Source organism: Vigna umbellata, chromosome 6 (assembly GCF_029865625.1).
Source record: "Vigna umbellata cultivar VRB3 chromosome 6, Vumbellata_1.0, whole genome shotgun sequence".
Taxonomy (NCBI): domain Eukaryota; kingdom Viridiplantae; phylum Streptophyta; class Magnoliopsida; order Fabales; family Fabaceae; genus Vigna; species Vigna umbellata.
The window spans coordinates 39,436,958-39,464,487 of record NC_142170.1 but is presented as its reverse complement, the minus strand read 5'-3'; the positions used below and the strand labels follow the sequence as shown (position 1 = coordinate 39,464,487).

The 27,530-nt window shown below is 36.9% G+C and overlaps 3 protein-coding genes across 5 annotated transcripts; 2 read left to right on the top strand and 1 right to left on the bottom strand.

Annotated features, from left to right (window-relative positions):
* Positions 1 to 645: 645 nt before the first annotated feature.
* Positions 646 to 2,654, top strand: LOC124837226 (uncharacterized). Of its 3 annotated transcripts, none has more exons than XM_088093246.1 (3): positions 646 to 851; positions 1,260 to 1,331; positions 2,348 to 2,654. In XM_088093246.1, the coding sequence occupies exons 1-3, from the start codon at positions 706 to 708 to the stop codon at positions 2,496 to 2,498; spliced, it is 369 nt and encodes a 122-aa protein (XP_087949372.1). In that variant the 5' UTR covers positions 646 to 705; the 3' UTR covers positions 2,499 to 2,654. The 3 variants fall into 3 exon arrangements, 1 of the variants encoding a protein (XP_087949372.1); XR_015780399.1 differs by lacking the exon at positions 646 to 851 and adding an exon at positions 858 to 1,107 and having other exon boundaries at positions 2,348 to 2,389; XR_015780398.1 differs by lacking the exons at positions 646 to 851; positions 2,348 to 2,654 and adding an exon at positions 858 to 1,095 and having other exon boundaries at positions 1,260 to 1,745.
* Positions 2,655 to 12,365: 9,711 nt separating this feature from the next.
* LOC148197455 (uncharacterized) lies at positions 12,366 to 15,106 on the top strand. The gene is made up of 6 exons (XM_088093704.1): positions 12,366 to 12,378; positions 13,410 to 13,557; positions 13,630 to 13,756; positions 13,835 to 14,113; positions 14,205 to 14,309; positions 14,389 to 15,106. Exons 1-6 carry the CDS (start codon positions 12,366 to 12,368, stop codon positions 14,920 to 14,922), a joined length of 1,206 nt encoding a protein of 401 aa, XP_087949830.1. The 3' UTR covers positions 14,923 to 15,106.
* An 8,455-nt stretch (positions 15,107 to 23,561) lies between these two features.
* LOC148197454 (GAG/POL/ENV polyprotein) lies at positions 23,562 to 26,636 on the bottom strand. The gene is made up of 2 exons (XM_088093703.1): positions 26,511 to 26,636; positions 23,562 to 23,918 (listed from the first exon to the last, which is right to left on the bottom strand). Exons 1-2 carry the CDS (start codon positions 26,634 to 26,636, stop codon positions 23,562 to 23,564), a joined length of 483 nt encoding a protein of 160 aa, XP_087949829.1.
* Between the last annotated feature and the right edge of the window lie 894 nt (positions 26,637 to 27,530).

Below are 27,530 nucleotides of genomic sequence, written 5' to 3'. Positions count from 1 at the left end.
CCAACTCAGCTACGTAATTTATAAAAAGAATAGTATTTATAAATTTTATGGAGCAGCAGATAAAACTAAAACTAAAGTTTATTTATTTTACAAACAAGAATTAAAATATTTCACAATTTTAGAGAAAAAGAAAGAATTACTACCCAAAACCAAAACCAAAACATATTTATTTAATGAAAACCAAAAACAGATGAAAGTAAAAGTAAAATAAAAATAAAAAATTATCTTAAAAAGGTTTAATTTATTTTTGTGTTTCCCATTCTCTCCTCCATGACCACCCTATACACAAAAAAAGAGAAGAAAAGAAAGTGGGCCTAAAACTTCAAGGATTGGTCCCCTCTGTGGCATACCCTATCAAGTAAGATCTTTGGGATGTGTTTGGCAATGTGGCAGTCCGGCGGTGTGACTTTCACAGTGTGGCTTTCGGTTGCTATCTAAAGCCACTTCCCACTTTTGGCATTTTGGTGAATGCGCCACAAAAATATGTATATACACATATATTATTCAAAACCCTTATTTTATATAATATATATTGAATTATAAATTCCATGAAATTACCATACCCTGCACCACCTTATTATAAATATAGACATAGATGATGCAGCAAATCATGCAGCACTTGTGTGAGTCTCTTCCTAAGAGCAACTTACATGAAGAGGAAGAGAGAGTGATGCAGCCAAGGATGACTTGCCGGCGTTACACTGCATGCTCTTCACGGTAACTTTGTCGGCAAGTGGTTCTTGGCTACGTTTGGCTCTTTTCTTATCATGTAAGTGCTGGCTAGGATCAATTACTGCATCAGAAACTCCTTCACTTGCATACACTGCTACAAGATTGTGTATGTTTTTCTGGTAAGTAGATGAGCTTGTGCTTGTGAAGAGTTTGAATATGATAAATGTCCCTTTCTTTCTTGGTCATGTTTGTTTCCTTGAAGCTGAACTCACAAGTTTTTTGTTTATTTCGTTGAGAAAGATAAACGGTGTAAAAGCTTTGTGTTGCAGTATATACAATGGAGACTTGAAAGCTATTTGACAGATGCGGAACAAAAATAGAAAACATTATTGGAAAACTGAAAGGTGTTTGTGAGATGTTTTGGTAAAGATGAAGGTTTATATACTATTAGTTCTTTATGCTTTAATCTTAACATAGGATTTGATATTTGTTTCTCCTTTCGTTGTTTTTTATAAATTGGTTTTCAGAGTGAAACAATAGTTTTTTTAGTATGTTGTTTGACAGAGAGGTTGTGCTTGTGCATGTAGGTGTGTAGAGATCAAGATAATATGTCAGCGTACAGCCAGGCCAAGAAACAGAGAATTGAAAATCTTGAACAGGTAGTCCATTCATGCCATACATTATGGTCATTTTCTTTGACCAATTGAACATGGCACCCAAAACAACCACATATTTATGAAGGTGATGTGACTGAGTAAACAAAAATTTTAAAAACAAACATATATTTAGTCCTTTTGTGTTTCTACTTCAATTTCTTCTTCTTTCTCTTTATTACATAACACTGTGGATCACATTTATTGAAGATTTTAATTATTAGCTCCCAACAGTGATAGTTTAGTATGAAAGTGAAATATATGTTGTAAAGGCACGTTTATCTGTGCACTGTCCATGTCCATGTGCAAGAAAAATGCTTAATTGCATGCACATGCTGAGCTTTTCTGTACGTGGGGCCATCCAAAGTGGACCAAACAATTATATCTCTGCTTCTTTTGTACATTTTGAGTCTCCCAAAATGATTCCTGAAATGCATCATGTGCAGCAGTTATGTGTCATTGGTACGTAAGCAAAATTTATTTTTCTTTTCACATCTCTATATTATATGTATATTTTTACTCAAAAAATACTTTAAAAGTTATCTGCAATATTCATGTGTCTATGATGTTTCATCATCATTGAGTTGCGGATAGCATTTATGAAGGTGTAATTTTCATAAGAGTGGACCACTCAAAATCTTTTTTTTTCTTTACTTAATCTAGGGTTTTGTCTTACTCTTTTGTTTAAGCGTTTCCATGTTACAACAATTTTCTTCTTCGAAAACTCCCTTCACATTATAATGATTTTCATCACTGTCATTTTCTTAAAAACTATGGATAGTAGACAAAATGAAATAATTTACCATTTCCTCTCTGTTGTACCAAGGAATAACATTAAAAAGATCTTTAACAAAAACACTGATATTCTTTCTTAAACTTTTTTTCCCAGAAGAGAATTGAATTTTAGATCCACGAAGAAAGGGCCTTAGCCTCCATTTTATAATAAGAGGAGAAAGTTCCTTTCAACGTTTTACTGGATGTGGGACTTCTCCTTCACATTTCTCTGTTCATGTTTTTCACAGATTTCTCAGATCACTGTTAGAAACTCAAACCTTACAAGGGAATAAACAGATAGACATAAAAGGGTATTCGAAGCCTATCATGAACGAAAATACACAGACAGAAGATAAAATGACAGACATCTTCCGAGAAAGAGCCTGTCGGAGACACTAGTTAAGCAAACAAGAGTGAAAAATCTTCTTATGATATTCATATTGTATATATGTACTGTAAAATTTGGCTAAAGCGATTTCATAGTTTTGCATGTTTGAGATGTTGAAGTTGCAGTGCAATTTTGGTATGAAATTTTTTTATTTATTTTTCCTTAAACCATTTTCCAATTTCCGGCAAAAGGTGTTATGGGCGGTGAGAGGGGACAGAACGAAGGAGATAACGATAACAAAGTCTTTTTTTATTTGTTTTGCTAATTAAAATATAATCAATTCTAATGTTTAACCATTGAGATAATTTGATTGCAAATTTAAGGATTAATAATTTCAGTGAACTCAGATAATTTAATGTGATTCTTCACACCCTGAAATCCACCTGAATAAAAACTGCATGAACTGTAAATGACATCGGCAAAATCGAGAAAGAGGTTGAAGTGACTAAAATATTAGATTTCGTTTAGAAGTTTATTAAAGTTAATATAATTAGTTTTTAACTGTTCAAAATGTGTGTCTGAATTAACTAATTAATGGATTTTAAATTACGTTGTGTCTGAAGAAGAATTAACTTTTTAAAATAAAGACTGCGTTGGAACAGATGCAGTTGTTTTACTGTATATTATGACAAAGATCTTAGTTTTATCTACACTTCAAATTATTTGAATTAGTTTAGTCTGAAAATCAATCACATTTAATGTTTATTGTCTCCTTTTAAATATTTGTTTCAGGAAAATTAACTCAAATCTATTTTCAGAAATTCTGCATCATATTGTTTTTTAAACAGTTGAATCTTTTGAAGTTTTTTTTTAAAAAAAATTTAGTTATCATTTTAAAAGTTTAACACTACTAGAAAATCGTTGAATACCGAAGGATAATTACCGAAGGCCAGCTGCCCCTCGGTAAAAATGGTAATACCGAAGGATTTTTCGACGGTCAAAAAAGTTGGTCATTACCGAAGGCTTTTGGCCCTCGGTATTACACAGAGGATATACCGAAGGCTTTTGGCCGTCGGTATATGCATTCACTTAATGAAATCTGAATTTGGGATTTCCCTCTTCCATTTTCCCAAATACTTTCCGAAGAACTTGTCCCAATCTTTCACTCCCGTCCCCGCTTTCCACTCTACCGTGCCCTAATCTCTACCTCCCTCTTACATTCACCTTCCGAAACCATCATTGCCATTGATTGTGAAGTTGTGGAGCTGCTATTTCTTTACGACGGTGGTTTGGCGGCGTCAGGAGGTGTTGTCGCGGGGTGGGCAGAGCTTGTAATTGCCAAGGGAGGCTAATCCAGGGGTTGTGTGACAAAGTGCCTTTCGGTGCGTGAGAAGGGTTGCACGACAGAGGGTATTCGAGGGTTGTGGCTACCGTAGAGGTGAGTAATTGGTTCCTATTATTGCTTTAAATTAAGTAGCTTTTGGTGGCTGCCCTGTTTGTGATGCATGTGTGAGTTAACCTGAATATATGTGTATTGGTTTTGGTTGTCATTGGAGATTTTGTTTAACACTAAATATGATTGGAAAATTATTGGAATTGTAGTGGTGCGTTGAAGGTGGAGTGAAGCGTAGTGTAGGGAAAAAGTGTGGTGTTAGGAGGCTGTCTTCGTCCAGGGAGCTGGTTGTAGCGTGGAGGTAAGCTCTTTGTCTCTGAATGAAGCTAGCATTGGTGTAGAATTATGGTTAAATGTTGAACAAATGTCGTTGCATTACTTAAAGAATGAGATTGTATTATTAGAGTGTTTTGAGTTCATCTTAGGAATTACATTGCTTGTATTACTGTTATGCATGTTTGGTAAGGATTGAAACCACAGCTATGGTCATATTAGGTTCAATGCTATTTTTTCTTATATTCCAAGCTATGTTGCATGTGTCAAATGTAGTGTTATGGCCATATTGGTAAAGGGTATGAAGGTTTTAAATGTATTAAAGTCCTGGACATTTGATTCAGTTTTGTTTAAGTATATTAGAATAAATGCTGTTATGAAACTGGTGATGATATCATGGTATGTGTGCATGTGATATAGGTACTTAGTTAGTTGATACCTTTGATTTAGGTACTTAGTTAGTTGTTACCTGTGTTGTTGATTCATTTTCCAGTTTTAGGTGTTTGCTTTAGCCTATATAAAGGGTTTGACTGGTCTTTTACAAACCAAAACACACAAACACAGTAGTTGAACGTGAATGCAAAGAATTAAAGGATTGAAGACCTTCCCTTTTTGGTTTAAAGGAGAAGTTATCATGCAAAGACTTTAACATAATTGAAGAAGAATTAAAGGATTGGAAACCTTCCCTTATTGGTTCCCTTTGAATTGTAGGAGTAGAATTTGCTATCAGTAGCAAATGCTCCTTTTCTCTCTTTTCTTTTTCTCTTCTCTCATCTTGTGCTATCTTGTCTTCTTGTGTCTTTCTCATTTATTCTTCTATCTTTTCTCTCAATTCCTCTTCTCTCCTTCTAGTCTCGCTATTTGTATTGTTATCCAAGAGTTTCTCAAGTTTTTCTTTAAATTCAATTTCCCTTGTAGAGAAACCATGTACACCTATCATAAATGTTTTTCCCTCAAAAATGAGGTATCCCATTAATTCTAGGTCTCTCTTGGTTGAAGGAGAAACAAAGTTTGTTCTCATGCAAGCTCTTAGCTCATACCAATCATGAATGAAGGATTTTCTACCTTTCTTGACACTATATTACCTATGACTCCACCACTCACTTGCATGTTCTTGTAATGTAGAAAGATATATGTTAAGAGCAAAGGATTTAGTATCTCTATGAAGAGAAGGATGTATTATATCAAATTTTCTTAATGACCTTTTTCAAGAAAACAAAAGAAAACAGATTACAAGTTCAAAACTCAAATAGGATCAAGATAAACTACTGTACTGCTCCATATATTCACTGATTTTGAATTTCTTTCTGTATCTGTCTTGGTGCTTTAGCCCTTCAATCCTTGTTGAAAGAGGATTCAATCTTCTGGAACAATATTGGGTACTACAGAGTATTGATTATGCTGTTTAATTAGCTCCTCATGCAACCGTGAAACTTCAAGTAGAGCACATTCATCTCATTCTTAATGGTCTTCAGAAAGCTGTCCAAAACAATTATGCATAGGTTGAATTTAAATCACGAGCAATTGCACTATGCTGCAAGGTTTTCCTCTATGAATTTAGCTTATTCAAACTCCAAAATCACGTGGAAATTTGGTACTTAAGCTGTGATTGAATTAAATTCTTTGCTTTGAAAATCTTCTGCACAAGCTGTAAGACACCCTTCAAGTGAAAACCTGGACTGTTATATCAAACCACCAAGAATATCTAATGCTCCAAACTGAACAAATTAATGAACTAGCAAAACTGATTTTGAATTAATGGAGAATTTGGAGAGAAAACTAGCTAAAACAGATATAGCACCAGAAAAGTAGAAAGTGAACTGATATAAAGAAGATTTGAAGAAATGTGTTTTGAACAACTTTGAGAAGTTGAAATCTGGAACTTCAACTATAGAAACCAGTTCAATTAACAAGTTTTCGAAATCCTTTTGATCATGTAAAATTTTTATCAATTTAGAAACTGTAGAAACCACCTTGATAGCACAATTTAATTTGAGAAAATGGATTTTTGAGTGCCAAAATTTTCCTCTCGGCCAGGGCTATTTAGCTTTGGGTGCAACCTCACAACTCTATTTCTGCACTGTTTTAGGGTACTCTAGGAAGTTTCTTTGAGGTTCAATACACTCAATCTGTCATTCACTTTGATATTCAAGTGGCCTCTCAAAATTTGGCTATAGGATTTGCCAATTTTTCACTATTTTTGTCACTGCATAATTGTGTTTCTAGAAGCTATTTTCCCTTACTGTAAAGGCAGTTAGATGAAGAGTTATACAAGTTTCCACCCCTCAACATGCTACTAGTAGCATGAGCAATTACTGTAGCACAAAATCTGCACCAATAACCATGTAAACAGCACCATAAATGAGAAAGTAAGGCTGAAACAGAACTGACTTACTATGGACAAAACCAGATTTTTAATTTAAAGACAAACAACCAATTAAGGCTATTAATAAAGGAGACACTCAAAATAGATCCTAACACAGGTGTAGAGTATATTAATAAAGCAAGAAAAGTCAAAATGCAGGTTGAAATCAAGGTGAAACCAAACTGTTTGACCTTGTGCTTTGGCTACTTGTATATTTGGGTACAGTTTATGGTTCAATCAAATTTTGGTTTACCTAAAACCAGGAACATTATTATACTATAACGAGTGAATCACCAAATCACTAAGGTAAGGGACAACAAAATACTGGAACTTGAAGCAGCTTGGAAGAAAGCCAATTAAATATATACAACTAAATTATGGTCTAAAATGGATGTACAAGTAAAGTGAACAAACTGTAAAGAATATAACTATAAAGAATATATTATGTAATGTTCTCAGAATCCAAGATATTTACCAATCTCTGTTTTGTTGATGTCCCTCACTTACTCTGAATATTTTTTTTGGTGGTGTGATTGTTTATTTTACTGCATAATTGGCAACAGTAAGGCTTGGTTTTCGGTTTATGGTTTTTGTGTGCTATTGGAAAGCTTGAACAAGTTTAATTTGGTGTAAGAAAGTTGAAATTACTGTTCATTTGGTAATACTTTGGTTTATATGAAGATTTTGGTTTTAAAGCATGACTTTTTGAGTTCAAATGGAAGTGGAGTAGTGATATTGAGTTGCAGGCTGTTTATAACTCATTTTAGAGTTTAAACACAATTAAAATCATCAAACAAAGTTGCTTGAACATTCATTTGTGTGTTTAAATCTGTTCCATACTAGTTTTAGTATGAAATAACACAACAAGGGACTTTGTCTAGTGGAGAATTTTTTGTCATGCTACTTTTTGATTATTTTCTTTGGCCACAAGTTGTCAAAATTTAAAGAAATTGGTTTGTTCAATTCTGGTGCAGTATGATAAATTTGTTTGGTGATGTTTGGTGATGTTTTAGTACGAGAAATGATATGAGTGAGATGTCCAAAACCAAATGCAGCTGCCTTATCTCCTGTGTTAATTTGCATCCTTTGTTTTTTCATGGTTGAGAGAGTTCTTTAGTGGTTGATCAAAGTAAATGTGAAATGATTAAAAAGGTTCCAGAAAAGTTGAAAAAAATAAAAGGATGGATGGGTGTTAAGCTTTGTCATTATACTAAAGCAGGGTTGTTTAACTGGCACAAGCTCTGTTTTAGAATGATTTGTTACGTAATTAGTGGCACAGCTCCATCTTTCTTTGATTAGTCTTTGATCCTTAACACACTTTTCTTCTTTCTTTGTTTAAATCACTTTCATTTTCTTTTTATAGTTGTTAGGAAGTTCATTACTAAAATATTATTTATGTTCAAGATGGCCTGATCAAACAAGTCTACAGGACTTTGTTTTCTTATTTTTAATTGTTCACACTTTAGAAAAGTTTTAAAAAGGAAGAAAGAATTTAAAGTAAAGTCTTATGCACCTCATTGGGTCATAGTTAGGTTTATATGAAAATTTTCTTTCTAAACCATAACTTTTGGAATTAAAATGGAAGTGGAGTATTGATTTTCAGCTGCAAGCTGTTTATAACTCATTTTAGAGTTTAAACACTAATAAAATCAGCAAACAAAGTTGGTTGAACATTGAGCTGTGTGTTTAAATACCTTTTTGGATACTATTAGGTAATGCTTAAACTGTTGCTGTGGTTATTAAATTAATGGAACAATATCTAATGAATAACCTTAAATACACTTCTATTTGATGTCTTAGGTGAGTTTTTAAAGCAATTGTGGCCATAAGGGGAGGAAGAGAGTCTACAAAGAAGACTTGAGCAGGAAAGGATAACAAAGGCGAAGGTATGGTCACCTAAACTAAAATTGCATGATTATATGTGATATATGTTATTTTCATTCTTGTTTCATGAATTTGATGTTGTTATAAAATGTTGTGAATGTCCACTTTGAATGTTAAGTTATGTTGAATCGAGTTTATGATACTGTATACATTGAGTTTTGTCAAACTTTGTTTTGAATTGTTTGAATTTGATTGTCAAATATGTAAGAGTTTTTAGACTTAGAACCTAGAAAAAAGTGTTGGAAATCCTGGACTGAACCCATTAAATCCCTGCACTGCCACTGACCTGGAATCTCAAGTAGATTTCACCACTTGGAGGGTTGGTATAGTCAAACACTGAGCTGGAATCTCAAGTAGATTTCATCAGTTTCCTTGTTTAAATTTTCTAAACCAAGTTGCCCTATTAGCAGTAGGTTATAGTTGTTCAACACCATAGAAACACTTCATCCTCTTGTCTTCCACAGTACCCAACAACAATCTATTTATAAGTCAAACTAATTCAACTTTCTAAGTACATGGATGTCTATTAAAATAATAATGGTGTTGACGATATGGAAGCAAACTTTGAAATGTCTGAACTTTTGAAATAAAAGTATAAAATAGAGTACAGTGACTGCAGATGCAGAATTTTAAAATTAAAATTCCACAGGATTAGTCTAGATTATAACATTCAGTTTAAACGTTTATTTAAGATATTAAGATAAAATTATAATGGTAAGAATTACATGTAAGACTCCTTCAAAACAAACAAACCCAGTGGAGGAATTGAATAATCACTAAGACTAAACACTCTACCAACCACTTGTTGTCTTCTTTGTAATCATCATCTTTTCCCATCAACACCTCTTGTAATCTGACGCAATTTAAACATTTTTCCATTCTCAAATTTAAACAACGTGTTGCCAATTTTGCAGTGCTGGTCCATCAATGTTTTGTCATATTTACGTTAAATATTATACTACTTTAATCCCTCAAACATTAAAATATAGATTGAACTTATGTATTATTGTTTATCTCACATATTATATACATTATTTTCCAGTGCTGGTCCATCCAAAGTGTTACTAAAAAACACCTTGGCAGTTCCCAATTTTGACTGAATTTTGATGGTTTAGTATACTATTATGCACTTAGACCATTATATCAGGAATTGAACTATGGTACTAACTTTTATAGATCACTTTAGATATGCTCAAAGTGTGACACAACATAGAAATGGTAGATTTCGAAATCTTACTTTGTTATGGCCAAAAGTGCAGAATAATCACTCCCTCACACCACCAAAAGTGAGTTTATAACATTCAATTAACTAGGCAATGTTAAAAGTCACTGTAGAATGTATAAGTGCATAAGACCAACCCGAAAAACAACAACAAGGTGGAGTTAAACAGAAATTAGATGAAACACCTAAAAATCACTACTCATAACTGAAAAATATTGTACTAATTTTGCAAACTGCACTAAATTAGGAAAATATACACCAAATAAAGTATCCTAACAAGTTAAGAATGGTAGAACGTTGCTATTTAAGCAGTGCCAGTACATAAAACACCTAAAACTCAAAATTTGTCAACTTAGAAACCTAAAAGTAGTACCTAAATTACACTACAAGTCCAAAGACCGAAAAGTATTTTAAAGTAGTCACAAAAACAGTAAACTAACTATCTACACCACTTTTAAAAGATAAAAGAAAGATAAAATTGAATTGTCAATTGAGAAATAAAAAGAAAAACAGAATTTGACTATTGAACACCTATAAATAGACTAAAGTAGGTGAGAATTTTATTTCCTTGGACAAATTTGTTATCAAACCTGCATTTAGACCACCAGTGAATGTTCATATATATGTTGTGTGTTGATGTATATATTGTATGCTCCTGTATATTGTATGTTGATTTATTTGGCTACTCCTTGATTCAATTAAGTAGTCATTTAAAGTCGTATGTTACTAAAAGCATTCTCAATAGAATGAGAAGGGTAATAATACCTTAAACACTTACAATTTACAAAATATGTGAAAGTACTCTATAAAAGAGAACTTTAGTAATGTTAGATGATTATTGACTCCCCAAAGTTGTATACACAACCACTTAGGATGTCAAAGGCATTTCAATACTGAGGACCTCTCTTTGGATGCCCTTATTGAATGCCGTAGACAATAGTGTTCAAATTGCCTTCCATGTCTGACTTGAGTAGTAATAGGTCTATTACTTATGTCACATGGAGTGTTGCTGTTTTGGCTAAGTTTTTTTTTTGTTTGGCTTGTCACAGAACATGGCCCATTTTTCCAACCATCGTGGATGGATGTACGACCGTTGTTATAGTGGAAGGAGAGGTTTGAAGGAATCTTTTGTCATCGGAGTTGAAGAGTTCGTGGAGACAGCCCGACGATATCAATATTATGCCCTTGATGGAGGGATTCGATGTCCATGCATCAAGTGCGAATGTACAAGCATTCTGAAAGATGAAGTCGTCAAACTTCACCTTTACCAAAAAGGGTTCATGCCTAATTACACGGTCTGGACATTTCATGGTGAAGAAATTCCTTCGACCTCCACTGCAGCTGAAAGACGGCTTGCATCAGGTTCGAATACTGTTGTACATACATGTGAGATAGATCAATTTGCCTACATGCAAGAGATGGTCGACCATGCTCTTCGTCACCATGCTGCAGAAGCAGACGATAGTCATGATGAAGAGCCTCCAAATGAAACGACGCAGAGGTTTTACAATTTACTGACAGAGGCAAATCTACCTGTATTTGAAGGTTCATCTGAGTCAAAATTGTCAGTGTGCATTAGACTCATGGCTGGCAAATCTAATTGGAACGTTCCCATTCAAGCAGTGGACTTCTATACAAAACTGATGTTAGATTTGACACCACCAAACAATTTGATGCCGAAGAATTATTACCAAGCCAAAAAATGTGTTTCAAAGTTGGGATTGGATGTGAAGAAGATTGATTGTTGTGTTAATGGATGTATGTTATTCTATGACAATGACAGTGGCAAAAATGATGCAATGTTGGTGGAATGCAAGTTCTGTGGCTCACCTCGATATCAGACAATGCATGCTGGACGGAGGCAAAAAAAACCAATTCCATTAAAGTCCATGTTCTACTTACCTATAATTCCAAGATTACAAAGATTGTTTACTTCAATGCAAACAGCAGAACACATGACATGGCATGATGGTAACAAAACTCCGGGACTTTTGCGTCATCCTTCTGATGGTGAAGCTTGGAAGCACTTCAATCGTAAACATCCATCCTTTGGTAGTGAACCGCGTAACGTCAGACTTGGTTTATGCTCTGATGGGTTTACCCCGTACATTCAGGCGTCTGCATCACCGTATTCATGTTGGCCCGTGATAGTTACCCCATACAATCTACCACCTGAGATGTGCATGACAAAGCCTTACATGTTTTTATCGTGTATAATACCAGGTCCATCTAATCCCAAATCATTGATTGATGTTTACTTGGAGCCTTTGATTGATGATTTGAAGAAGTTATGGAATGGTGTTTGGACGTATGACGTTTCAAGGAGGCAAAATTTCCTTATGAGGGCAGCCTTGATGTGGACTATTAATGACTTCCCAGCGTACGGCATGTTATCTGGTTGGAGCACACATGGTCGATTAGCTTGTCCACATTGCATGGAACATACAAAGTCATTCCAATTGAGTCATGGCCGGAAAAGTAGTTGGTTTGACTGCCATCGACGGTTCTTGCCCATTGATCACCCCTTTAGAAGAAACAAAAAGGCATTTCGAAAAGGACAACTTGAAACGGATATGCCCCCGCCAAAGTTGACTGGATCACACGTGTGGAGAAGAGTGAAAGACTATCCAAAAGTGACTGAATCTGGTCAGAATAGGCTAGAAGGGTTTGGGGAATGGCATAATTGGACTAAAAGAAGCATATTCTGGGAACTTCCCTATTGGAAGGACAACTTGCTAAGACACAACATCGATGTCATGCACACAGAAAAAAATTTCTTTGACAATGTCTTCAACACAGTCATGGATGTTAAAGGTAAGACAAAAGATAATGAGAAAGCAAGAAAAGATTTACCTTTGTATTGTGGACGAAAAGACTTAGAGTTGAAGGCACAAGGTAACGGCCGATTATTTAAACCAAAAGCAAATTACACCATGTCAAAAGACGAGACAAGAATAGTGTGTGCATGGATAAAGGAGCTTAGAATGCCAGATGGATATGCTTCTAACTTGTCCAGATGTGCCAATGTTCAGAACGGTACTATTCAAGGGTTGAAGAGTCATGATTGTCATGTATTCATGGAGACTTTCATCCCTCTTGCGTTCAGTTGTTTGCCAACACACGTGTTACATCCACTGATAGAAATCAGTAACTTCTTTAAAGATTTGTGTTGCACGACACTAAAGGAAGATTCCCTTAAGAAGATGGATGAAAATATCCCGATTATTCTCTGCAAATTGGAAAGAATATTCCCTCCTGCATTCTTTGATTCAATGGAGCACATTGCAATACATCTTGCATATGAAGCTTGGCTTGGGGGACCCGTGCAGTACAGGTGGATGTATCCCTTTGAAAGGTTTATGGGAGAATCCAAACGCTCAGTTAAAAATAAAGCTAGAGTGGAAGGCTCAATTTGTGCAGCTTACTTGCACAGAGAGACAACTTATTTTTGTTCACATTATTTCAAGAACTTCATGTTGTCCCCCACTCATGTCAGAAATGAAATGCAATGGCAAGTTGAACGACGTGAAGGTGCATTATCAGTTTTTCGACAAACAGGCCGTCACGCAGGGAAAGAATTCACTCACTGGTTAACTGATGCTGAATTCAACTCTGCTCATGTCCATGTCTTGATCAATTGCAGTGAAGTAAAGCCGTACCTTGAGTATGTCATCATCCATCTCTAATCTATCAAGCGGTTTAATTGTTATACACTAATTAATTTCATTTGTACCAGCTCATTTGTTGTGGCTGAGCAAGTCGCAGAAGGAAACACTTCTGCTAGAATACACTCAGAGTTTCCGCATTGGTTTAGAAATCAGGTCCGTAGTTTTTCCTCCGTTTAGAGCAAGGTAAATTTGACCATTGCTTTTATAATTTTGTTACTACCTTTGAGACCGTCACACCACTTGGTGATCCAGATTCAAGTGGTGATGGTGAAGATCTTGACCCGCCCCTCCATGATCGACCATGGATTGAGCCCTATGGTAAAGGGTAAGTTTATAATCTGTTGATATCATTTGATGTTTAAACCATATTGTAATTGAAATGAGTTTTGTTATGCAGGTTTATTCCATCTAGGGTTGCTTCCCAGGCCATCACACGTTCAATAAAGCAACAGTTTTTAACTCCATGGCCTACTTGGGGAGCAATACCTAAGGACGACAGGAAGCCATTCTGGCAGCGCTTTCAGGTGAGCAATCTATTACACTAATGTTGGGAATATTTTAGTATGTTCTGTAATCAATGTTTGTTCTCTTTAATGTTACAGATGAAGGTGCAGTGGAAACCTGAACATGAAACTCAGATACACAGAAATTTCCACATGAAAGCATCTCATCGGCTGTCAGAGATGTTTAGGGATGCCCGGAATGCAGCACAGCGCCCTAACTGGCTGGGTGAGCACATTTGGAACTCTTTACTGGCCCATTGGAATACAGTAGAGTTCCGCAATAAGTGTGCCAAAGCCCAGCGGAACAGAGCGTCTGAAAGGGGTGGCACCCTGCATACTGGTGGGTCGATCACCATTCATGAGCATGCCATTCGTATGGTATAATCTCATTACATAACATTTTCTTTCATACACAAGTTATGTATATTGTATTTCATATGTACGCTTGTAATTCTTAATTATGTTACAGGCACAGGCTCTAGGACGGGCGGTCCATGTTGATGAGGTCTTTGCACAGACTCATGTTCGGAAGGGAACTAATGAATTTGTTGATGAAAGATCTCGGAAGACTCATGTAAGCAAATAACACTATTACTAATTTTTTATTTCTGTTATACTGTCGTTCTCTGACATTGCTTTTAATGTTTCAACAGGAAGACTTTTCTACGAGACTTTCACAGGTTAGATCTGAACATGAGTCAGCTCCTACACCGGATGATGCCAGTAATGCAGATGATGACATCCGTAGGACGCAGTGCTGGATCGACACCGTTGGTGGGAAGAAAAAGGGACGAGTGTATGGTGCGGGACAGCTTGCTGCAAACTATACAGCATCCAGAGGAGGTACTCTGAAGCACCAGCCTTCTTCTTCCACCAGTACTCCTGACGAGGTTCTTCAACTCAGGCAGGAACTCCATCAACGTGACCAGGAGCTCACTGATCTCAGAGCAGAGTTTTCAAATTTTAAGGCCCTGGTCATGACTGTCTTGCCTCAAACCTCACAGGACGTACAAAATATCCCTCCCACCCAATCACGACCGTCCTCATCACCTGCTGCCACTCAGCAGCCCACTTCAGTCCAACCCTCATCAGTCCAACCCTCATCAGTCCAACCCGCACCAGTCCAGCCATCAATAGAGGAGCAGGATGATGAAAATCATTCTGATGATAGTTATGTACATTATTAGGTTTCATTTTCTCATTACTTGTTAGACAAACTTTTGGATATTAGAACATTTTGAGTTGATATCATTTCAATGTTAGATGTACTTACACACTTTGGATGTTACAACATCCTTGTGTTACATTGTTTTATGTTTGAACTATAAATACATTATTTTTACATTAATGGATGTCCTGTGGATTATTTGATGTGCCTTGGATATTGATCATTGATTGGATCTTTGAGATGCACATTATGCATGTTTGTATGTGTTTGAAAATTGTTATGCAGGTCTGTTTGTAAATTAAATTTGTTATACAGGTCTGGGTTGCAGAGGGAAAACCATTTCTCTAAAACCTGCTCTGCATTTTACCGAAGGCTTTTGCCCTTCGGTAAATGCCCTCGTCTGGCCATTACCGAAGGCTTCCGCCCTTCGGTAAATACCCTCGAATGCTCATTACCGAGGGCTTCTGCCCTTCGGAAATTACCGAAGGCTTTCGCCCTTCGGTAATTACCGAAGGCTTTCGCCCTTCGGTAATTACCGAGGGCTTTCGCCCTTCGGTAATTACCGAAGGCTTCTGACCCTCGGTAATTACCGAAGGTCAGAAGCCCTCGGTAATGGTTAGCGACAAGGGATTTACCGAAGGATTTTTGGCCGTCGATAGGCCTTCGGTAAACGTCCATTATCGACGGCTTTTGGCATTTTCCGAGGGTTTCTGGCCTTCGGTAATGCCCTACTTTTTTGTAGTGTAACATTAACCAGTTCTTATTTGGTCAATTATGTATTACTTTTAACTTAAGTATTTAACTACATATCTCTATACATAAAAGACTTTCATTAAAATTCTCCAAAATTCATTAAATACACATAAATTCACTTCACCCCAAACAAAAAAGAAAGGATATTAGACACATTTTTTCAATTATGTATATATCCTTTTTATTTGTGGGTTGAATAACTTGAGAGAGGACCCAAAATACAGAGGCTTTCTTTTTGGGCTATATTGCTGATCCATGACAGCTTTAAATAACATTGATAGATTGATAGAAGCAAAACTAAATAGAGTAAAAACTTTGAATCTAAATTGCTAGACACAACTCAAAGTTTGTCCATCAATTTCATAGTCTAATGAAAGGTTGATTAATGTAATGTAATGATTATTTTATAACAAAGAGCTTTACAAACAGAAGATTTTTTTCCACATAATTTGTGTTATTAGAAGGATAAGGATCCATTACAGAACTTCACTTGATTAATTCCACTCATTCTTGTTAAGTACTGTTCTAGATTGATTCTGCATTGGATGCTGAAAATGACATTGAAGATTGATCATAAATATATGGTGTTTCTGAGGAAGCCACCGGTTTACATTATTCCCTAAAAGGGACAGAAGAAACACATGTGTCAACATCATTAATTTCATTCACAAAGGAACCTTGATATTATCACAAACTTCTGAAACTGCACACACAGTGAAAGATGGCAATTTATTACAAAACCTGAAACATGGAGTTTCCCCAAGTAGAGTGATCAAACCATTATGGGTCCGTTGACCTTGCAGAGGATCGAACTGTAATGCAGAAGAACTAATAATCTGTCATTGTCAGATTGGAAAAAACAACTTCTTACTAGTAATATTAGAATGTGTTGTTAGCATTTTTAAGCAATTGATTGTGGAGACAATTGCAGAAGGCAAACGAAACCTTTGAATCAGAATTCATATATGCTGTGTTGTATTAGAATCAGTTAAACATGTCACGACTCGTTGAGAAGATTATGTAAAGATCCAACATAAGCATGAAGCTCGATCAAATTTGAGCATTCACAAACACACAATTCTTTCAACTTCATGAAATCTGACAGATGCTTATCCATTGTTGTTATAATGATAATGCTGCCTAAACCAAACCAATCAAATGTTCTTCCAGCTAGTTTGTTGAATCCTTTAGCAATTCCTGATAAGGTCTAGGATGATATTGTTTTGGATTTCATTACTCTTTTACCTTTATCACATGGCTATACTAGCATTATGTTTGTCGTAGATAGGCTTTCTAAATTTACACATTTTCTTTGAAAATTGGTTTTACAAGTAAAATAGTAGCTGATGCTTTCATTAATAATGTAGGCAAAATTTATGGTTTTCCAAAATTTATAGTTTCCGATAGAAAACGTGTGTTTATAAATTCTTCTATGCAACAACTTTTTAAGTCTCAAGGAACTATATTAAAAATGAATTCTTCGTCATTCCCAAACATATAGTCAAATTGAAAATCTAAATAAAACTAAAAATCTAAATAAAACTTTGAAGATGTATTTATATATATATATATATATATATATATATATATATATATATATATATATATATATATATCCGTTGAAAGTTTTTTATTAATTAAAAATAAAATTAACTTAAAATATATATAGATTTATATCTCATTTTATAAATGGATTGTGTAAAATTAAACTAGATTTTATTAGATATATATAATTCAAAGCCATGTTAAAATTTGACTCAGTCAGTCAGAAGTTAGTTAATATCGTTGATCATTTTATTGTGTTTCCCTTCCTTCCTTGTATATAAAAACTGTTCTCCTACTTTAGTGATAGTGATGGGGAAAGGGCCAAAAAATATAACAACTTATCAAATAGTAATAACGCAGTGGAAATTCTTGCGAGAAACTGTGAGGAGCACCAAACAAATAGAACAAAAATAGAATCCAAAACACAAAGAGACACCAACAATTTTTAGTGTGGAAAACCCCTCAATGCAAGGGTAAAAACCACGAGTCGTCCAGACCAAAGAAAAATCCACTATGATCAATAATAGGGTACAAAAGAGTCTCCAATAATAACACCAAATGATGTGTTCAATAAGCCAAATTAAATAAGCACAAATGCTTGCACATGAGAACCAAGAAGATGAAAATTCCACAAAACAGGACTGCTGGTGCGGGACCGATTTCTCCCAATATAGTCCTCCGATTGACGATCCGAACGGTTAGAATGAAGAACCATATGTCTGGAACCTACTGTCCAAAAATCAGCTCGATCCAACGGTGAACGAGTTCACAGCGAATAAAACACCAGTGCAGGTTTAGGGTTATGCGGGAATGACTTTCTCTCTTTCCTTTTCTCTCACTTGACTTTTGCCTCTCTTCAAATGACTCTAATGTGCTCTACTAATCTGACCCATCTCAATTTGACCTAGTGAGACCTAAAGGTCCACATTATTTGGGCCTATTCTCCACATAGAAAGGGAGCCCAATAACCCAACAGATAGTTCTCTCAAATGTATTACTTTAAAACTTTCTCGCACATCTCTATTTTCTCGCACATATCAGTTCTATAACTGTTTTGTATTTCTGTTGCTCCTATCAGTGGTATCAATTAGCCTTGGTTGAAGAAGGGCCTAAGGTATTCATGTGTCTAGGTATAGTGCGGCTGGCCAAGCACGGTTGAAACGTTCAAAGAAAGAAGTTCTTGAAGCAGGAAAGAAGGTGAATCATGGCTGATTTCTCCACGACAAATCTTCCTATTCTCACAGAAAAGAATTAGAGTCGGTGGAGCACACAAATGCAAGTTTTGTTTCGCGTTCAAGATGTAAGCAGCGTGATAGAAAGATAGGAGTCTGCGGCTGATTTCCATGGTACGACTGATTTCCATGGTATAGAGGACCAGAAGGAGGTGCACAGAAAGAAAGATGATAAAGCCTTGCTGATTATCCATAGATGATACGCATTTTGAGAAGATCCAAAATGCGACTACAGCGAGGGAAGCGTGGAATATCTTAGTACGTTGCCATGCCGGAGGAGAGAAGATCAAGAAGGTAAAGCTCCAAACGCTGAGACGACAGTATGAGCTGCTGCAAATGGAGGACAAGGACAAGGTCAGTGATTATTTTAGTAGAATCTTGACTCTTACAAATCAAATGAAAAGTTGCGGAGAAAAGCTTAGCGACTTATTGATAATGGAGAAGATAATGAGGTCGTTACCTCGGCGGTTTGATTTTATCGTTGTTGCAATCGAGGAATCCAAAGATGTTGAGAAGTTAAAGATCGAGGAAATGCAGAGCTCCTTGGAGGCTCATGAGATGAGGCTTCTGGATAGAGATCCCGTCAAACATGATGAACTCAGCATGTCAGAGGTGATGGAAAGAAGAATTTTAAGACTTGGAGAGGTAAGCCCACTGCACAAAGAAGATGGAAGAATGATAATGTTGATGATCAAGAAGGAAGAGTTGATAATTCATCCGAAAGAAGAGGCGGTTTCAATTAGAATATAAGAAGAAAGACAGGAGAAACATAGAATGTTTTACATGTCACAAGATGGGACATTTCTCTTATGAGTGTTATTCAAACAAAGGTAGACAGTTTAAGAAAGATCAAAACAAGGAGGCTCATCTTGCGAATTTAGAATCTGATTCGGAACCTCTAATTCTCATGGTTACAACTTCTTTAGAGAGCTCTGTGTCTTCGAACAAAACGAACAAGTCATGGTATCTAGACTCAGGGTGCTCAAATCACATGACGTACAACAAAGAATGATTGATCAACTTGGATGAATCAAAGAAGAGCAAGGTCAGAGTTGTAGATGATAGCACGTTGAGAGTTGAAGGAATTGGAAATGTCATCATAAAGAAGAAGGATGGGCTACATGCAACATAAGAGAATGTTCTTCTTGTGCCAGAGATGAAGTGTAATTTGCTTAGTCTTGGTTAGCTGGTAGAAAAAGGCTTCACAGTGATCAAGGGCAACAATGGTCAAGTAGAAATATTTGACAGAAGTAGGGAATTGATATTGAGAAGCAAGATCTCTAAAAACCGTACTTTTTAGGTTTGCATGGATATGGTTGAGAACCTGCGGTGTTTGTCTTGTGACAGAAAACGAAAACTGGAAATGGCACCTTAGATTTGGGCATCTAAATTTTCGAGACTTACAGCAATGGACAAAAAGACGATGGTTTCTGGTTTACCAGGTATCATCATACCAGAGAAATCATGTGAATCGTGCATTGTTGGTAAGCAAGTCAGAAGACCATTTCAATCACAATTGGAGATGAGATCAAAAGAATGCCTCGAGGTTTTACATTCGAATATATGTGGTCCACTAGAGGTACCTAGTTGGCAGGGAACAAATACTTTATCACTTTCGTTGATGAGTTCAACCGAATGGTATGGGTATATCTCATAAGGAAGAAGAGTGAAGCTCTTCAAAACATTCAAACGATTCAAAGAACGTGTGGAAAGAGAAACCGGAAGGCAGGTTAAAACTCTTAGGACTGATGGAGGAGGTGAATACACTTCGTTTGAATTCAAGACTTTTTGTCAGAATTGCGGTATAGCTCACGAGGTGATCGCACCCTACACACCTCAACATAACTGTTTAGCGGAGAGAAGAAATAGGACCATAATGAATATGGCCAAATGTCTGCTGAAGGAAAAGGAAGTGCCACGCGAATTATGGGGAGAAGCAGTGTCAACAACAGTTTATGTCCTCAATAGGTGTCCAACGAAGAGGTTGACAGACAGCGTGCCGCATGTAACACCCCGATATTTGGTGTTACACCGACTAATTTTTCCGTAAAACACATAAGTAAAAATTCAAATTTTTAATATCCAACCTCAACGGAAAAATAGTACGTTATTTATTACAAACCGATTATTCCGAAAATAAAATGTTCAAATAGTCAGGATCGAATAAAACATTAAAATACATTCCCAAGTTCTCTATCCCATCTCTCTTTCATCCTTTATGCATGTTCAGAAGCATCAGCCATCACATCTGTAATAACATCTGCTCCCGTATAACATCACACATTATACGATCATCGCATTCACATGCACAAACAAGCAAGGGTGAGCTAACGAAAATACAATTCATATACATCATAAATGTACTCATAATAACATACTATCATCCACACCTTAACCAGATCAAACTATATACCCAAGTACGAATTATGCTTCAACTACATTGCATACACCAATATGCATCAAAATATCAAATTAGAATGCATACACCGATATGCATTACAAAATAAATCAGACTACATCCACCAATATTACAGATCACTCGAAATACATACACTAATATTGTACTAGCGTCACTCCCATCACTCTTTTCAGAGCTTCCCCGGGCCGTTACACATTATCCTAATGTGTAGTGCTGCTTCCCATCACTCTATAGGGAGATTCCCCGAGCAAGTACACAATGTCACCCTCCATCACTCTAATCAAGAGCTTCCCCGGACAAGTGCAAGTATACCCCTCATCACTCGCCTAAAGAGATTCCCCGGGCCCGCAAGCACAACGCCAATCAAATTTGTAATGAGCTTCACCGGACTAGTACCCCACGTCACCCCCATCACTCTTACATAAATGTAAGAGATTCCCCGGGCGGTTACACACGTCACCCGTGTATAGGGTTACTTCCCATCACTCTATAGAGCTTCCCCGGGCCAGCAACCACAACGCTTACTATCCATCACTCATTCAATGACACCAACCAGCCAAAAATACACATATCCAATAATCCTCACAATACCAATCCAACCATACCATAACGCACATAACATATCATCATCACATAATCATCACAATACCAAATTGTAAACAATTCAAGTTCTTCATACATCATGAAACTCATAATCAATTCATATCCAACCATGATTTCAACAAGACTTAACCATGAAAACCTCATCCTCATATCCTTTTACAATCTCATACGGATCATACAACATTTCTACATTCAATAAATGCATCAAACAGTTCAAAATAGTTTATATATAACACTTTTTCTTTATATCCTTTTAATACCCATATTTAGGTAACTCAAACAGCTTTGAAACCATCACCAACAACTCCGGAAGGGTCAAAAACCCCCAAAACGAACTAAAGAACGTCCAAAACGGACATCTAGAACCCCCAAAACTCCTAAAAACAAAATCTGCAGCATGCTGCTGCGTTCAGGCGCGCTGGAGCGCGACCAGAGGGCGCTGGAGCGCGACTCAACCTGACCATCGCGCGCTGGAGCGCGATAAATGGGCGCTGGAGCGCCGTGACAGCAACCAGATTCTGGTTTTTCACCCAGAATTTTCCAGATTTGATTTCCAGTACATATTCAACACTTCTAAAATGTTTTCAAACATATTTGGAGTCTATTAACACTCCACAATCAACCAAAAACATCATAACATCAACCTATCCAATTTCTCATGCAAAAATCAACTCTTTAACTATCCAACAACCACATATCCCTGCATAATTTTCCAACAACTTGCAACCAAACATTCAGCACCCAACAATGATCTTTCCTCCAAGAATTTAAACACCAAAACAAATCAATAATGTACTGCAACTTATCCCAAAACAGTTTGCACATATCACTTTCTAAATTCAAGAAAACAAAGGAAAAGGAGTAGCTTCCACCACTCAAAATCCCAAAATGTGTCACATCCAAATCTGGAAACAACTTATATAACTCTCACCTTCATCAATCTTCAATCCAATTTCGCAAATCAACATACAGTGAGATAAACTCCCATATATACAACCCCATTTCATGACCAAATTGGTTCAAAACTTTCCATCCACATATACCAACATAAAAGAATGAAATCCCACCATCAATTCAACATAGATCCATCAATTTCCACCAATATTTCATCATATAACTTAATCAAGATTCATAGATCAAAGTTGTAGCACAAGGATCCCTTCAAATCAACCAATTAAAATCATGGCATGCATATGTATACGATAATCCCAATTTCTCATTCTCAAATCCTTAATACTCAACATTTACACATAAGAAACCATATATTCATCAAGTAAATTCTGCACACACATAATCACAGAAGAGATAAGTTAGCTCCCCTTACCTTTAGCCTTTGAAACTTTAACTTGATCTCTTCCCCAACCTTGGTAGAATCCTAGTTTCTTGCAATTTCCCTCTTCTTGCACAGACCAAGGTAACCTCCACACTTAGCACACTTAGAATTTTCGGAATACTCTCCTCAAGAGCCTTACTCTCTGTCCAGAACACTCATTCAGCTTTGGAATTAAAGGGAATTATTCCTAGACACATAAGGACCCATGGGTTTGTTATTTAGCAATTAAAAATCAATAAAACAATACCCCATACTTCTTTCCAGCCCCAAAACGTGGAGGGAATGTCTGGAAGGATCCCCAAAATATTCCCACGAAAGAAACGCAGCCTGCCAGCTCATTTTGTCGACTTTTACAAAAAAAGCAGATCACTAGCCACGCTGGAGCGCCCATGGAAAAAGGGGGCTGGAGCGCAAAATTATCACTAATCGCGCGCTGGGGCGCCCCTGAGGGATGGGCGCTGGGGCGCAGTCTCTCCAGCAGCACAACTGTCACAACTTTGACAGTCCGGTTGACCCCCTTCCCGAAGTCGAAAAAATACGTATGAGTACTCAAATTGAAGCTCTTTGAGTCTACTTTCCAATAAAACAAGAATCAACTCAATTGATTATTTCTACAAAAAGTTATAATTAAAATAGTAAACCATGTCAAACTTTGACAGCATTCTATTTTACATTATAACTTGAACTTTTTACAACTTGGTAAATTCTTGAGTTTACAAGGGTCTTACATTCTCCCCTCCTTTAAAAATTTTCGTCCTCGAAAATTGCATCTATTAACCAAACAAATGAGGGTAAGACTTCTTCATTTCTTCTTCTAATTCCCAAGTAATCTCTTGAGTCTTCTCATTCCACAACACTTTCACTGTATGAATATCCTTCCCTCTCAACTGCTTCGACTGAACATCTAGTATTCGCACAGGTTTCGTATCCAATGACAAGTCTTCTATGATTTGAACATCATCCAATTCGAGCACATGATCAGGGTTTGACACATACTTCCTCAACTGAGAAACGTGAAACACATTGTGTAAATTTTCCAATTGAGGAGGTAGTGCGATTTCATATGCTACCGGTCCTATTCTCCTGATAATCTGGAATGGTCCAAGAAACTTCGGAGATAGTTTCTTTGACTTGATGGCTCTTTGATAGTGGCATATTTTACTATGAATTCAGTATTGAATTAGAGAAAATATCAACTCTTTCTCATCCTTTTTACCTTGTAAATCCTAGTTTTCATTTAGTTTAAGAAGTGGTTTCATCTTAAGCTTTAATTAGTTAAATTGTTCATTAACCCCTTCATTTATATAAGTTAATTAGTTGGAAGAAGTCTCTGCATCAAATGAAGAGTGCTGGAACCAGAGAAAACAAGAAAACAGCAAAAACAGCAAAAATATGAAGAACCAGAATCTGGAAAAATGTTAGCTGGAGCGCCCCTGAGCAATGGGCGCTGGAGCGCGCTCTGCACCAGGACTGGAGCTAGCTGGAGCGCCCCCTACAAAAGGGCGCTGGAGCGCCCTTTTTCCAGTTTTCGCGCGCTGGAGCACGGTCTCAAGCGCGCCTGTTGCTGATTTGGCAGATTGGGTTTATTTAACCCTAAATTAGAAGGGCTTTGACATCTTTGGCTTCCCAGACACGAATTCTCTCAATTGGAGCGTCCAGAGGCGAGCTAGGAGCTGTGGGAACAGCCCTTCTTCATCCTTGGGTCTTCCTCCTTCTTCCATTTCCACCATTGTTGTAAGATCAAGCTCTCCATTCATGGAGAGCTAGTTTCATTCTTGTTGGGGATTGATGTAACCACGGATCTCTTATGTAAATTACAGTTGTTTTGAATGATTATATGCCTCTTTGATTGATTGTTAGTGTTTAATTCCATTGCTTAAAGCTTGTATGATTGATTCAACCATATCATGATCTTAGGGTTTGCTTGATATTGGGAAATATTGGGTGAATCTAGAACTGGATTAAACACCTAAAGGAAATTGTATCTAGGGATAGAACTAGGACCTTTGGTTGTCTTGAATCTCAATTCTTAAAGCGGATGAACTTGTTAGGTTTTCCAAGGGATTGGAGTTTAAGAAGTAAGTCTAGTCTCTCTCTACCAAGGGATTGGGTTTGAGTAAATTAGAAGATTGACATTGGCTAATTAATGAAGAGGAAGTGATTTTCTATACATAAGAGTGAAGTAGGTGAAATCATCCCCCAACAATATCATTTCATATCATTTCTAATCTTTCCATTCCTAAGTGTTTGCGTTATCAAAGATCACTTTTACCATTTATGTTTTATCTTTACTTTAATTGCATGAAAGCCACAAAAATATGGAATCATTCTTTAGTCTAAATTAGTTAGAGCTTATACGATCGTCTAGGACACGAGTCTCTTGGGAAACGATACCCGGTCTTACCGGTTTTATTACTTGAACGATTCGGTACACTTGCCGAACACTTGTTGATGGTTCGGCAAGTGTACCGAATCGTTCAAGTAATAAAACCGGTAAGACCGGGTATCGTTTCCCAAGAGACTCGTGTCCTAGACGATCGTATAAGCTCTAACTAATTTAGACTAAAGAATGATTCCATGTTTTTGTGGTTTTCATGCAATTGAATTAAAGATAATGCAAGAATGGTAAAAGTTGATCTTTGAAACTCAAACACTAGAAATAAGGAAGACTTGAAATGATATGGAATGGTATTGTTGGGGGTATGATTTCACCTACTTCACTTTTGTGCAAACGATTCACTTTCTTTTCATTAATTAACCAATGTCAATCTACTAATTTACTCCAACCCAATCCCTTGGTAGAAAGAGCCTAGACTTACTTCTTAAACTCTAATTCCTTAGAACATTTAACAAGTTCATCCGCTTTAATAGTTGAGATTAAAGACAACCAAAGGTCCAAGTTCTATCCCTAGATACAATTTCCCTTAGGTATTTAATCCAATTCCAGATTTACACAACATTTCCCAACATCAAGCAAACCCTAGAATCATGCAATGGTAGAACACATCATCACAAGCTTTAAGAGAAGGAATTAAACACTAGCAATCACTGAAATAGACATATATTCAATCAATTCAACTATAATTTACACAAAAGATCCGTGGTTACATCAATCCCCAACAAGAATGAAACTAGCTCTCCATGAATGGAGAGCTTGATCTTTCAACAATGGTGGAAATGGAAGAAGGAGGAAGACCCAAGGATGAAGAAGGGCTGTTCCCACAGCTCCTAGCTCGCCTTTGGACGCTCCAATTGAGAGAATTCGTGTCTAGGTTGCCAAAGATGTCAAAGCCCTTCTAATTTGGGGTTAAATAAACCCAATCTGCCAAATCAGCAACAGGCGCGCTTGAGACCGCGCTCCAGCGCGCGAAAACTGGAAAAAGGGCGCTCCAGCTAGCTCCAGTCCTGGTGCAGAGCGCGCTCCAGCGCCCATTGCTCAGGGGCGCTCCAGCTAACATTTTTCCAGATTCTGGTTCTTCATATTTTTGCTGTTTTTGCTGTTTTCTTGTTTTCTCTGGTTCCAGCACTCTTCATTTGATGCAGAGACTTCTTCCAACTAATTAACTTGTATAAATGAAGGGGTTAATGAACAATTTAACTAATTAAAGCTTAAGATGAAACCACTTCTTAAACTAAATGAAAACTAGGATTTACAAGGTAAAAAGGATGAGAAAGAGTTGATATTTTCTCTAATTCAATACTGAATTCATAGTAAAATATGCCACTATCACTCTTCCAACTCCTGTCATCTGAGAGACTCGTAGAAAAACATGATCTCCCACCTCGAACTCAAGAGGTCTCCGTCGTTTGTCTGCATAAGATTTCTGCCTACTCTGTGTTGCACGCATCCTCTCTTGTATCAGCTTAACCTTCTCGGTTGTCTTCTATAACAACTCTGGGCCCACCGATATTACTTCCCCATCTTGGAACCAGCACAAAGGCGTCCTACACCTTCTACCGTAGAGAGCTTCATACGGTGCCATTCCAATGCTCGCATGAAAGCTATTGTTGTACGTGAACTCTACCAAAGGTAACACCTCACTCCAACTTCCTAAGTGATCCAGCACACATGCTCTCAGCAAATCTTCTAGGGATTGTATAGTCCTTTCAGACTGTCCATCCGTTTGGGGATGATAAGCTGAACTCATTCTTAACTCTGTACCCAAAGCTTCTTGCATCTTCTTCCAAAACCTTGACGTAAATCTTGGATCACGATCTGAAATAATGCTCTTGGGCACTCCATGCAACCTTACTATCTCCTTAATGTAAAATTCTGCTAGCTTATCCAATGACATCTTCTGGTTGATGGGTAAGAAATGAGCACACTTGGTCAACCTGTCCACAATCACCCATATAGAATCATGACCTCTCGGGGACCTTGGTAAATGAGTCACAAAGTCCATTGATATGTCATCCCACTTCCACTGGGGAATTTCTAACTGTTGTAACATTCCTCCTGGTCTTTGATGCTCAATCTTAGCCTTCTGACAAGTTAGACAAGAGGAGACAAATTCCGCCACATCCTTTTTCATTCCAGTCCACCAAAAAGAATCCTTCAGGTCCTTGTACATCTTAGTCATACCAGGATGTATGCTAAGACGACTCTTATGTCCTTCTTCGAGAATCTTTCTTATCAATTCCAACTTTGCTGGAACACACACCCTGTTTTTGAACCACAAAACTCCGTCAGCTCCTAGACTAAAATCCTTAGCCTGCTCTGTCCCTAACAACTCCACCGTCTG

Coding starts and splice junctions, on each gene's coding strand:
- LOC124837226 (XM_088093246.1), top strand. CDS start 706: ATGCTCTTCACGGTAACTTTGTCGGCAAGTGGTTCTTGGCTACGTTTG. Junction 852..1,259: donor AGATTGTGTATGTTTTTCTG/GTAAGTAGATGA, acceptor TTGTGCATGTAG/GTGTGTAGAGATCAAGATAA. Junction 1,332..2,347: donor GAATTGAAAATCTTGAACAG/GTAGTCCATTCA, acceptor TGTTTTTCACAG/ATTTCTCAGATCACTGTTAG.
- LOC148197455 (XM_088093704.1), top strand. Junction 13,558..13,629: donor ATTGAGCCCTATGGTAAAGG/GTAAGTTTATAA, acceptor TTTGTTATGCAG/GTTTATTCCATCTAGGGTTG. Junction 13,757..13,834: donor CATTCTGGCAGCGCTTTCAG/GTGAGCAATCTA, acceptor TTAATGTTACAG/ATGAAGGTGCAGTGGAAACC.
- LOC148197454 (XM_088093703.1), bottom strand. CDS start 26,636: ATGCGTGCAACACAGAGTAGGCAGAAATCTTATGCAGACAAACGACGG. Junction 23,919..26,510: donor GAGTTGGAAGAGTGATAGTG/GCATATTTTACT, acceptor AGAGCCATCAAG/TCAAAGAAACTATCTCCGAA.